Genomic DNA, 12,624 nt, shown 5'->3' with positions numbered 1-12,624 from the left:
ACTGGCTGTAAACTGCATTAATTTTTAAAATAAAACCATATTTAGTAACTGGTTAAACTAAAGGTGTTTTCAGAAAAAAAATTGAACACGTAAGAAGACTATTTCCAGTGTCCTTCAGGTGAAACTAGTTAATGCCCTTTGTAAAAACTATTTTTCCTTCTTTTCTTTTTACTTGTTTTACTCATTAATCTATTCATGTGTTTATTCATTTGCCTTTTACATGGCAGTATCCCTCTGAAGAAGATATGATTGAATGGGCCAAGAGGGAAAGTGAGAGAGAGGAAGAGCAGAGGCTTGCCCGCCTGACCCAGCAAGAGCAAGAAGACTTAGAACTGGCCATCGCACTCAGCAAGTCTGAGATTTCAGAAGCATGAAGAACTCCCGTCGCCTTTGTCAACCATATAACATTCTTCTTCCTGAATGCTGAAGCTACTTACAGTGTATATCAAAACTTCCATAGCATGGGGATATAAAAGGTTTGAGATTCCTGTAAATGTGACAAAAGTTTTTTTTTTTTTTTAATTCATTTCAGATTTGTCTCCCCCACTTCCCCGTAAAAGCCGTAACCCAGTTAGGCAACTTCACCTAGGTCCCTGTTCTGGTGTGCATTTACTGTGAGCTTTTGCCTGCCTCTGCTACTTCTGTGTGTTAAACTAGAGCATCCAAGCTTCTCTGCCTTCTGGAATGTAGAGAAATAACTTCACCCCTGTGCTACCCTTGTTCTGTAGTTACTCCGATGATAGCCAGTGGGGTTCTTAAAATTTGCAGTATTCCCCCCTGATTTGAATGGATGAGGGAGGAGAAGGGATAGGACATCCTATTTCTTTTATGGTAGTACAGATTGACTAGTTTCAAGTGCAGGTTTGTATTTCCATAGAATCAAAAAACTTTTTTTATAGACAAGGAAAATATTTTGCATAAATTGACTCCATTACTGAAAAAGGGATGTTTTAGATTGAACCATTACAGCTTCAGACTGAATTTAAAGAATTCTAGGTAAACAGATACCTCTCCATAATATTAAGTGCTAGACAATGGAGGAAAAATCACCTAAAACATACCCATCAGTATAAGGTGAGCAAACATGGCGTGGCAGCTGCTCTGCCGTTGCTACGGCACTGTCCTTGTTAGCTCGTGTAGGTTTATTTTTGTACTTTTGCAGAAGAAACTTTAGCAAGCTAGAACTGGAAGGTACTTTAATGTTTTGTATATATATTCTTTGTTTTCTTTAATGAAGGTTCAGTTACTTGAAATATAAAAACTTCCACTGAATACAAATGAAAAAGTAACATGTATTAATCACATTGCTTTTTGTCCATTTTTGTGGTTTAAAATGTTTATTCTTTTCATGGTTTTTGGCTATGAAATTGGCAGGCTGGCAAAAAATCTTTTTTTTTAATTGGGAGAGAAGAGGCCTGCCAAATTATTAGAACTCTTCATGTGTTAAAAGCCTATCTTTTGTAAAACTGACTTTGCAGACAAGCTGAATTTGAAATAGGCTGTAAGTTGTAATCTTAATTTTTTTTTTAACATCGGTTACTGACTTAGGCAATGTATTGAATACCTGTTTACCAAGATAAAGAAAAATGCACTTAAAACTAATTAAAAGTCTCTCTGGTCATCAAGTCAAAGTGGTATTGATCTGTGTTTATCAGTAATTTACTGCCCAGCCTATGAATAATTCCAAAACATCCCATTCATTTCATCTTGAAATGGTGCTTTGTTTCTCTCCACAAACAATTGGACTGCTTAGCTTAAAACAAACTTAAACCACTTTCTTGCACTGCTTTTTTCTACTTTTGTAAGTTGAAACAGTTCAGCATAAAAGTCATACATACAAAGTAAGGGCTGAATTGTAATCACAAGGCTTAAATTTTGATAAACTAATGCAGTGACTGAGGATACACGCAAAAGTTGACTGAGAAGGCCGCGATGGGAGTGGTGATAGGTAGTGGTTTTGGGTTTCCTCTTCCCCTTACACTTCAGGAAAAAGGTAAGTTGACTTGAACAACCTTCTTTTGCACTGGGAAAATGAACAGATGTTTGAAATGCTTTTAAAATATTTTTTTTAATTAAAAAACTCTGGAAAAGATTAAATATCTGTAACTTATAAACACCAACTTTTGATGTAATGTGTACCCTGATCTTATGTATGTTTAACTGGATTACATAGATTCTTATCTTTTGTTAAAATATGTATACTCAGTGGACCAATATAATATTAAAATATGTATATATTATATAAATATAAGTATAATATCTCTATCTCTGTGCTCACTTGTGTAGGATGAATGTCTCAGAGTTGTTTGTGATTATATTTTACATTGTTGACTCTGGCTCCAGAGCCTGTGCTTGAAAAGGACAGATAAGTATTCCTGAGAGCCAAGTGGCAGTATTTACAAAGTTAACCGTCTTCCACATCTTTGGGCAAGTTTCTCTCTTTAGAGAAAATTCTATATGTTTCAAACTTCTAAATTGTAGCCTGTAACTATGAGAACAGTAAACTTAAAGTAATAATAAAACATGCTATCCATACACCCTATTTGAAATGGAGTGTTGCATGGTTCTCTGTTATGTCCATGCTGTGTCCAGGGGTAGCTATACAGCAGGTGTAAGTGCAAAGTGCTTGCGACACTTAACTGGTGTAGAATACATAATAAATGTTAGCTACTATTTTTAGTTACCAAATTCTGGGGGTGGGGGAGGTTTCCATCCTCACCTGAGGACATTGTCTTTTCATTGCTTTCAGAGACAGAGGAAGGGAGGGAGAGAAGCATCCATTGGTTGCCTCCCGCGCACACACAGACCGGGGATTATAATGCTCCCGGCCTGGGGATCGAGGAGGGAGGATCGAACTCACAACCTAGGTGTGTGCCCTGACCAGGAATCGAACCTGTAACCTTTTGGTCATGGGATGACGCTCCAACCAGCTGAGCCACACCGGCCAGGGCAAATTCTGTTTTTTGAAGGATAGGAAATGTGTGCGCACAGAGACAGTGCCTCAAATGTGCGTGCGTAGGTGGCTTTGCATATATTTGTTGAATGAGGATTTATGACATGGATTCTAGAAGGGCATTGTGGTGTAAAAAGTTCATACAATCCTGGGGTTGAACCCCTGGTCTCTCATTATTGAGAAAGATAACAAAGTTGTTTAGCCTCCCTGAGCATTATCGTCCTCATCTGATGAACAACATAATATTGAACTCACAGAATTGTTCTGAAGGATTTGATTTTGACGACTTTTTAATAATACGAGTGGACACGTGCAGTTTGAGTCTTTGTGTTTAAGGGTCAACTGTGTTTTCGATCTGCAGTGAGGAGTCGCACATAAGGAAGGCTGATCCAAGTCGTACGTGGATTTTCGACTGTGTGTGGTGAGGGGGTTGGTGCCTCTAACCACCCCCATGTTGTTCAAGGGTCCTCTGTATTTTAATTTTAAAAATTAAGCCATGTTATCACTGACAATGATGAAAATAGCTATTGGTTATTGAATGCACATTATGTGTAAAGCATAATGTGTACTAATAAGCACTTTATCTGTGTTTTTGTTGTTGTTTAATCCTCACAAGAGCCCTAAACAGTACTTTAGTACTAAACAGAGTATTATTATCCTCTATTTTAGAAATAGGGAAGAAACAAGCTCTAAAAAGTTAAAATAATGTGATTTACATTATACAGCAAATAAGTTGATGAGCCAGGAATTGAACTCTGGTCTCTCTGATTCTAAAACATGATACTTTTTTCCACTTTACCATGCTTTGTCTCATTTTGTGTGAAAAAAAATTGCTTATAGGAAATTCTAGGAACAGAACATGGTAAATAATAACATGTGACATGTATGAAGTTCCAAACAGGACCCTTAATGCTTTGCGCATATTAGTTCCTTTAACCCTCACAGCGACAGTGACCGTGCAATCGTAGATACTGTTATTGTCCCCACTTTACAGAAGAGGTGCCCTGACTAGGCCAGTTATTCAGCTGGCAAGTGGCAGAGCTGGGATTTGAACCCAGGATACTGGCTCCAGAATTTTAATCACTACTTGTACTCCATTACCGCCACAGGAGAAATATAAATGGAATAATCCATGTAATCTCTGTTCTTGAGGATTCATGAAATAGACCTATTACACATAGCACCCTGGCATCTTACAAAACATTTTCCTGTTCATTCTTCTATTCAGTCCTTACCAGGATTTGGAATAGTTTCTGACATATGAAAGCACTTAACCATTGTTAGGTATTACTATTACCATAAATGATAAATAAGTGTATACTGGAGATAGCCAACCTTGCTTCTATTCAAGAAATAAATAAATATTTTAAAATCATGAGGCTAGCAAAAATGAAAATAATTTTCCAGTGCTGGCAAAGCTCCAGACAGAATACATTAAAAGGTAGGGGGAGGCTTTTGTTCTTCGTTCGTATGGTTTGCCTTCAGTCAAGATTCCAAATAACTTGATTTGGGGAGAGAAGAGGAGCTTCACCTTTTGGCAGTTGACAATGCTTTTGGGTCCATTAAAGCTGGTAAAGTGATGATGCCATTTCTTGGAAGATAGTAACTTCCCTTTAGAGTAAAAAAGGGAACAGGAGGACAGAAATGCAAATTCTCAGGCATAGCCCCAAATCTGTATTAAGAACTGGTAGAGTACTGGAATGTTCCACTGGCCAGGTGGCCCATTAAAAATTTATGAGGAATTACGGAAGACAGTGAGTATGGGCAGGTCTACTAAGACAGTATGGTTCTAAGCCCTGGCTGGTGTTGGTAAGTGGGTTGAGTGTGGACCCGCAAACCAAAGGGTTGCTGGTTTGATTCCCAGGCAGGGCACATGCCTGGGTTGCAGGCCAGGTCCCCAGTAGGGGGTGTGTGAGAGGCAACCACACATTGATGTTTCTTTCCCTCTTTCTCCCTCCCTTCCCCTCTCTCTAAAAATAAATAAATAAAATCTTAAAAAAAAAAAAGACACTATGATTCTTGGACCTGGGAGGCTCAGGAACCCTTTTAGAATACCCAAGATGAAAAATTGGAACTAAGGTGTTACTTGGCCTTTTTCATCCTCAAAGTTGGTTTTCTAACTATATAGCTAAATGAACAGAAGCAAAAGCCCATGAGAACCTAGATTCCTTTTATTAAAGTTCCATTTCTAATGTATTCATGAGTTACAGTAAAGATGACTGTACAAAAAAAAAATACATGAGAAGATAGGTACAGAGTAGATTTTGAAGAGTTTGCCTCACAGATGAAGAAGGGACAGGGCATTCTAGGCAGAGGGCGTGGTTGTGTGTAAAGACAAGTGGGAAGTACAGGGATTGTGTGCTAGCAAGCGGCAAAAATTTAAGTAGCCTGTGGGCAGAAGAGTATAGTTTTTGTGTTTGTGTGTAAGAGATTTCACTGGAAGTGATCTGGAGGATTGCTTTAGGAGGAAACCGGGTAAGGCAGGGAGAACAGATGAAGGCTGTTGCATTCATTCAGGCGAGACGGTGAGGACCTAAATGTGGCTGAGGCTGAGGCCTGGGAGAGTGGGGCTGATTTAGGAGAATTACCAGCCCTTAGAGTCTGGTTAGATGGAACACGCCGTAGGTGGTGTGAGGGGAAAGAGGTGGTTTGCAAAGATTAATGAACATCGGATCACCTGGAGGGCTTGTTGAACTACAGACTGAGTCCCAGCCCCTGGGTTTCTGATTTCAGTAGGTATAGGGTGGGACAGAAAGATGCGAATTTCTAACCAGTTCTCGGATGATTGATTCTGCAGTTGCTAGCTCAGGGGTCTCACTTTGAGAACCACTGGAATAAAAGCAAACTCCAAGTGTCTTTGTTCTCCTGTGAGTTTTATTAAACCTACTCCTATAGTTTGTGGGGCTGTTGAACCTGATCGTTCTGTACTTGACCTGTGGGTTCTGCCTCATAGTGTAAAGAACCTCTAATCTTTTCTGTGAATAGAGTTTCAAAAAATAATAATTGCAAGCTAAAACACAGCACTTACTCTGTGCCCGTACTCTTTGAAATACTCATATCCTGATTCATTTTAATCTCCACAACAATCCTTTAAGTTAGGTATTGTTATTTTCAGTTTACAAATGAGAAAGCTGAGGTACAAAAAGGTTAAATAATTCCCCCACGATCATAGAGCTAAAAAGCGCCAGAGGTAGGACTCAAACCCAGGCAGCTGGCTCCAGAGCTTATGCTCAGTCACTCTGCTTGGCTGGAGAAAAAAAAAAAACCTTACATTGAAACACTTCTGATGCATGCATCTTCAGTGCACCTGTGACTCTGAGACAGCTGTGTGTTCTGGGCACGGTGAGAACATCGCTGTTGTTTCCATTCGCCTTTGCTAAGGGTACTTACATGTTCTGGGTGCTGCGCTGGGCCAGGCCCTGGAGAAGACTGATTCAACGGCCCTGCCAACAGTGGTGTGGGAGGGGAGCTAGACTCTGCTTCCAGTTCATTACACGACACTGCTTACTGAGGATTATGATGGGGATGCTGGGACACCCAGAGGAAGGAGAGAATAGTTCTTGCCTAGAGGACTGGGGAAGGTTTCCCAGAGGGTGTTTCCAGGACCCATTATTGTGCCCCAGGCATTAGGAAAGGCACAGATCTGACTGTCGAAAGATAAAAAACCACAGCTCTCCCAGGCCACCCTTGGATGGCAGGGCTCTGTTACTGCAAAAGGCAGGCGGGCTCCCAGGAGGCCTCATTTAGGTGTTCAGTCCTTCAGTGAATCCAGCTGGGTCAAAGGTCTGACCCTCAAGTTTCAAAACCTGATTTTCATCAGTGAAGAAGAGGTCCCATTAAGCAAGTTCACAGGAACTGGTGTAGAGAACAGAAAGTCAGTTTCCAGTACAAGTTGTTGCCACAGGGCTTGGAGTGCCCACAGCTGACTGAGCAAGACAGACAGACACCTTAGGCCCTGCCAGTGCCTGGGAGCCTCCTGCCTGAGGCTCCTCGCTCCCTGCAGCCAGTGCTGCTGGGCCCCTCTGGTGCACACAGTTTTTAGATTAATATGTTTAATCAGGTTATAGTCTGGTTTGGCTGGTTGGGTAGCTGTAATGTCTCTTTGGAGTGATTTTGCTTATCTTTGCTTTTATCCATTGTCTGTGGACTCCACAGTTTAACTCCTTCTAAGGCAGACTTTCCCCAATCTCTGAGTTCTTGGTGAAGCATCTCAGCGGCTGGGCTCTGATTCCACCCTTTGATTGATTGTGTTGTTTGCTGAGTGTGTCTGTGCCAGGCCTTGTCCCTGACCCACCCTCCCCAGACCGTCAGTGTCCTAACAGTTCTGCCCTAAATCTTTCTCAGAGATTTAAGAAGACCGACCTCTTGGTCAGCGTCAGCGCCACCGCCCCGGTTCAGGTCTTCCTCGTATTTTTCTTTTTTTAGGCTTTTGCCAAAGCTTTCTAATCTCCTTGCCACAATCTGTTTCTCCTGTTTCCAAACCATCTTCCATGCTGCAGTCAGATTCTTCTAGAATCAAAATCTTTCCCTATCACTCCTGCAATAAAAGATGCCCCAATACCCATCACACTCAGGTTAAAACCCTAACTCCTTAGAAGGCTTTTCCTTCATAACCTTAATTTCTGATTGGTGTTTAATCAGCAATGGCTCGAACATGCAAGTTGGGGTTTTTTTTCCCTTTAAACAAATCTTGAGAGCCCTGGCTGGTGTGGCTCAGTGGATTGAGTGGCGGCCTGAGAACCAAAAGGTCACCAGTTTGATTCCCAGTCAGGGCACATGCCTCGGTTTCGGGCCAGGTCCCCGGTAGGGGGGGTGTGAGAGCCAGTTGATCAGTGTTTCTCTTGCACATTGATGTTGCTCTCCCTTCCCCTGTCTCTAAAAGTAAATAAATAAAATTCTTTTAAAAAATCTTGAGAAAGTGCTACTTGAAGGAAATAAAGGTAACCCTAATCTGGTTGTAGAGTATGAAATCCTTCTAAAATGTCCAAAACTTTACTCTCTAACTTGGTGTTTTTCAAACTCCAGGTTGTGACACATTAGTTGGGTCATGAAATCAGTTTAGAGGGTCAAGCAGCATGGAAAACATATAAACAGCAGTGCGGTAGAATGAACTCCTGTGTACCAGTAATCATCAGTAATTACCAACCTGTATTCAGTATTATATAATCTGAAGTCCTACTCACTTAGCTTTTTCAGTATTTTAATAAGTAGCATTTTCAAAATCATGAAATAGAATTTGTTATTGAGTATGTTTTGGGCTATAAGATAAAATGTTTGAAAGTCACTGATTTTTTAAATATCTCTTCAAGTAAGAAACAGCGCCTAATGTTATATACCGTATTTTGCCTTGTATAATGTACACCCACATTTTGGTATTACATACCTGTGGTATGTAATCATTATGCCCATGTATATGCCCATTATGCCCTTATTTTTTCCCTCAAAAATTTGGGCAAAGAAGTGCGCATTATACACAGCAAAATACAGTATCCAGGTTAATATCATGAAAAATTATGTCAGGGAGAGGAAGGTGTCTTTGCCGAAAGACCCCACCCATATTTCTTTCCCACCTCAGTGTATGGAATGTGTTCAGCTGCCCAAGACTTAAGGGCTTGGCTTCAGCCTCTCCTTTCTGGTTTCTCTGGAGTCAGAACTTGGGAGGACTGAGTTACAGTCCTGTGTCACTTAACGATGGGGATATATTCTAAGAAATACATCACTGGGTGATTGCGTTATTATACAGACATTGTAGAGTGCACTTACCCAAACCTGGATGGGACAGCCTACTACACAGCGAGGCTCTCTGGTATAGCGTATTGATCCTAAGCTGCAAACCTGAACTGTGTACTGTAGGCAGTCGTACCAAAATGGTAGTATTTACGTGTATTTAAACATAAAAATGATGCACTGTGTGGGGCACTTACCATGAATGGAGCTCGAAGGACCGGAAGTTGCTCTGGGTGAGTCAGTGAGTGCTGCTTGAGTGTGAAGGCCTAGGACGTCCCGTACACTGCTGTAGACTTTACGAACACTGCCCCACAGCCCTCCCCACCGCTCCCTTCCAACAGGGCCAGAAATAGAGCATCGAAGCTGTCAGTGCTGCCCCATGAATAGGGACGTGGGCAGGACTGATTGGAAATAATGAGGAGAAACTGGCTGGGTGAAGCATAGGTCACCACAGTAGTGACTGTCAGGAGGGAGTGAAAGAGGCCTGAGGACCAGGAGGAATAAGCAGTCAGGATGGAGGCCCTGGCCGGGTAGGGCAGTTGGTTAGAGCATCGTCCTGGCAGGCCAAGGTTGCAGGTTCCATCTCCAGGCTGGTCACATAAAAGAATCAACCAGTGAATGCATAAACTAGCGATATTTCTCTCCCCTTCCCTCCTTTCCCCTCCCCTCCCCTCTTCTCTCTCACTCCCCCCCTCTTCCTTCCTCTCTCTAGAATCAATAAACTTAAAAACAATTTTTTTAAGAAACCAGGATAGAGAGATAAAGGGAACAGAGGGGATTTTCAGGGCAGCGTGGTTTTGGCTAGTACATGTGGGCACAGTGGTCAAATTAAGGAACTTTTAAAAAGGGTGTTTAACGTGGAAAGGGTGTAGAACTAAAAACTCAGTATATTGACATTGGAAATTTGTTTTTGGTTCTACTGACCCTGTCTAGTACAAAAGGCGCTCTCTGACATTGAATCCGTGGAAGAAATAAAACTTACCTGTGCTTTACATCATTGCAATCTGAAAATATTTCCAAAGTACAGAGACAGGCTGGGGCCACAGGACCACAGACAGCTTTAAAGTGGCAGTGGCACCTACTACCTGTTAGGGTAGCTCCCGTGGACCTGTGTCCTTGTACAGGACCTTAGGTCCTCCACAGAGAACGTACGGCAAGGTACTCAGAAGGCCATCAGGCTAGATCTGCGAGGGCTGTCGCACCCTCTGCACATGTAGTGCTGGGGGACAGGCTGTCTGTGCTGAAACACGTCAGTGGCCAGCTGACTGGGACGTAATGTGCACACTCAAAATTGAGGTGCTGTGAGTGAGAGGGAATCTATTGCCACTCCCCACAGGTACGGCTCCCGTCAGAGAAAAAACCTCCTCCTGAACTACATATCCTTCCACTCCTTACAGGAGATTCAGCTTCCTTATGATCTTATGGGACCATTGTCATATATGCGTTGTTGACCAAAACATCGTTGAGTGGTGCATGACTGTATTTTGTGGGAAGGAAGAGACAAGGAAAAGGAGCTGACACTGAGGAGCTTCTCTGAGCCTGGCGCTGAGGCTGCCAATATATTGCCCCATTTACCCCTCACACCACTTAAAGCAGAAAACGTGCTGTATAAAGACATGGGAGGGGCTTGGCCAAGACCCCCTAACCTAGAGATCAAGCCCCGTTCCAGCCCAGGTGCCTCAGCTCTGAGACCTGCTTGTCCCCCCCGCACCAGGCTGCCTTTCACACAGCTTAAGAGACCAAGTAGCAACAGAGATCTAACGCAGCAACCCTGGGCCCTAAGCAAGAACTGATGTTCTCAAAGATCCCTGATTCATCGCAGCTCCCTGAGAGGGTTTCCTGGCCTTGTAGACAGAACCCAGACCGTGGACTCTGATAGACATGGGTCTAAATTCTCGCCTTCCCATTTCCTAGCTATGTGACTGGTTAAATCTCTTAACCCCTTTGGCCCTCAGTGGGGATAACATTACCTCACAGGATTGTGAAGATGGGAGATGATGGATATAAACTCTGTTCCTGTGGCAGATAGTCACAAAGAGCTGTCATGTCCACTTTTAAGACAAAAGCTAATAATGCATTTTAGGAAAATGCCTATGATTAAAGGGAGTAAACGTTAGTCATGTTGAAAGTTTGTTGACCCAGAACATTCCCCTCTGATTGTGAATAAAACTACCACGTAGCAGGAGGCACACATAACATACACTGTGTCCAGTACTGTTCTGTATTGTTTGCATTAAGTCATTTAGTCCTCACAACAACCCTTTTGAGAGGTGCTGATATTATTCCCATTGCAAAGATGAGAAAGCAGAGGTAACTTGCCTGAAGTCACACGCAGCTCTGAAGTGGTAAGGCCAAGATTCCAACCCCAGCAGTCTGGCTCCAGAGCGGGGGCAAGAACGAAACCTTGGTGTTGTTACGAGAGTCAAAATAAGCTTTGGGACAGTGGTTCAGAAATGCCGTACGCATTCTGAGAGCTTGTGTGGCAGACAGACTGGGCTGAGGTTAAGCTACAGACTCGAGTCTGGCTGCTTGGGTGGGGTCCTAGCTCTGCTACTTACCTGACCTCTGTGATCTGAGAAAATTACTTAATCCTCTGCCTCACTTCCTCAGCTATGGAAATTGGGATTTTAAAAGGAAACACCTGATAACAGTTGTTTTGTGGATGAAACACTTATAAAGGGTTCCCATAATGCCTAACATCATTTTAAACAAACGATGGTGATGATGAAGATACTGATGAAGAAGATGAAGGAGAAAAAGGGGGGAAGAAGAACAGGAAACACGCTTTGAAGTTTGAGAAACCTGGGACCAAATCCCAGCTCCTAACCTGATAGCAGGAACAATTCCGAACTTCTGACTCAAATATTCTCCAAACAGAGTGGTTGTCCGGGCTAGAGGCAGTGTGTATAGAGGCCCTGGGCGCAGCGCCTGCCACTGAGCAGAGACCATACATCTTAGTTCCCCCTTCACTTACCACCGAGCGCCTGCCTTCAGCAGGGGTGCTAGGGTCCGTGGAAGACACAGATGTGAGAGAGAAACCTGAAGAGTGAGACTAATATGGTCATTAATAACTAATATAAGGATTAAAAATGTAGAGAAAAATTCCAGGAGAAAGATAAAAATGTAACCTCCAATGGAAAAATATATATATAATAAAGATATATTTTTAAAAAGACTTAAAAATGTAACCTCCAAAGAGGAAGTGATTCCTCCATTGGGGAGATACGGGAGGGCTTCCTGGTGGAAGTGCTGTTGGCTGTGGGCTCACAGGCTGGGTGGGACTTCAATCCCACCTGGGGTAAGACTGGGCTCTGGGCCTTTAAAGAGACCAGGCTTCTGAGGCCCTGTGGTATTCGTGCCTGTGATCTGGCTGTCCACAATGCCCAATGCTGCCAAGCTGGACAGGGGTCTGTGGACTGAGGGGTTGGGGCCCATGGGTGCACTGTAACTGGAATTTCCAGATCCGGAAACTCGAGCTTTGTGGTCAGACAGGCAGCATTCTTGGGCCCTTGTCAACCCGAGACTATGACACCATGCTCAGAGAAAGGGGGAAAGGCCGCGTTTTCTTGGCTGCCTACCAGGGAAAAGTGGGAGATGCTGCTCAGATGAGCCTTGAGGCTTCTGCCCTCTGCCTTGCCCAGGCCTCCCACTTGGTGCTCAGCTCCCCTGTGGGCCACGGGCTGGGTCTGGGGAAGAACCAGATGGTGCAGACTGACCTGGGCGTACTACCTGCACAGCTCAGTCTCGGGAGTCAGTTGACCCCTCTGAACCTATTTCATCAACTGTAAAAATGGGGGGATTTCATAAGATGAAATGAAGTGAGAACTTGGGCAAAACACCTGGCTTCGGGCTTGGCACATTAGAGGGTGTCTCCTACTTGTCAGAATCAGCCACCATTTATTAGGTACATGATTTGTATCTAGGATGCAAACCCAAAAAGGAGA

At 43.1% G+C, this 12,624-nt stretch overlaps 1 protein-coding gene across 2 annotated transcripts in view; it reads left to right on the top strand.

Moving 5' to 3' along the window:
• The window catches only part of EPS15 (epidermal growth factor receptor pathway substrate 15), a 123,802-nt gene extending 121,260 nt beyond the window's left edge, over positions 1–2,542 (top strand). Inside the window, exon 25 of one of the 2 annotated variants that reach the window (XM_024571212.4) lies at positions 228–2,542. In XM_024571212.4, coding sequence (XP_024426980.1) covers positions 228–374 — 147 coding nt within the window. In that variant the 3' untranslated portion in view covers positions 375–2,542. The remainder of the gene's footprint in view (positions 1–227) is intronic. The other variant, XM_045204135.3, reaches the window with a different exon arrangement.
• Positions 2,543–12,624: the final 10,082 nt, after the last annotated feature.

This window comes from Desmodus rotundus, chromosome 3 (assembly GCF_022682495.2).
Source record: "Desmodus rotundus isolate HL8 chromosome 3, HLdesRot8A.1, whole genome shotgun sequence".
NCBI lineage: Eukaryota > Metazoa > Chordata > Mammalia > Chiroptera > Phyllostomidae > Desmodus > Desmodus rotundus.
This window is presented reverse-complemented; position numbering and strand designations above follow the sequence as displayed.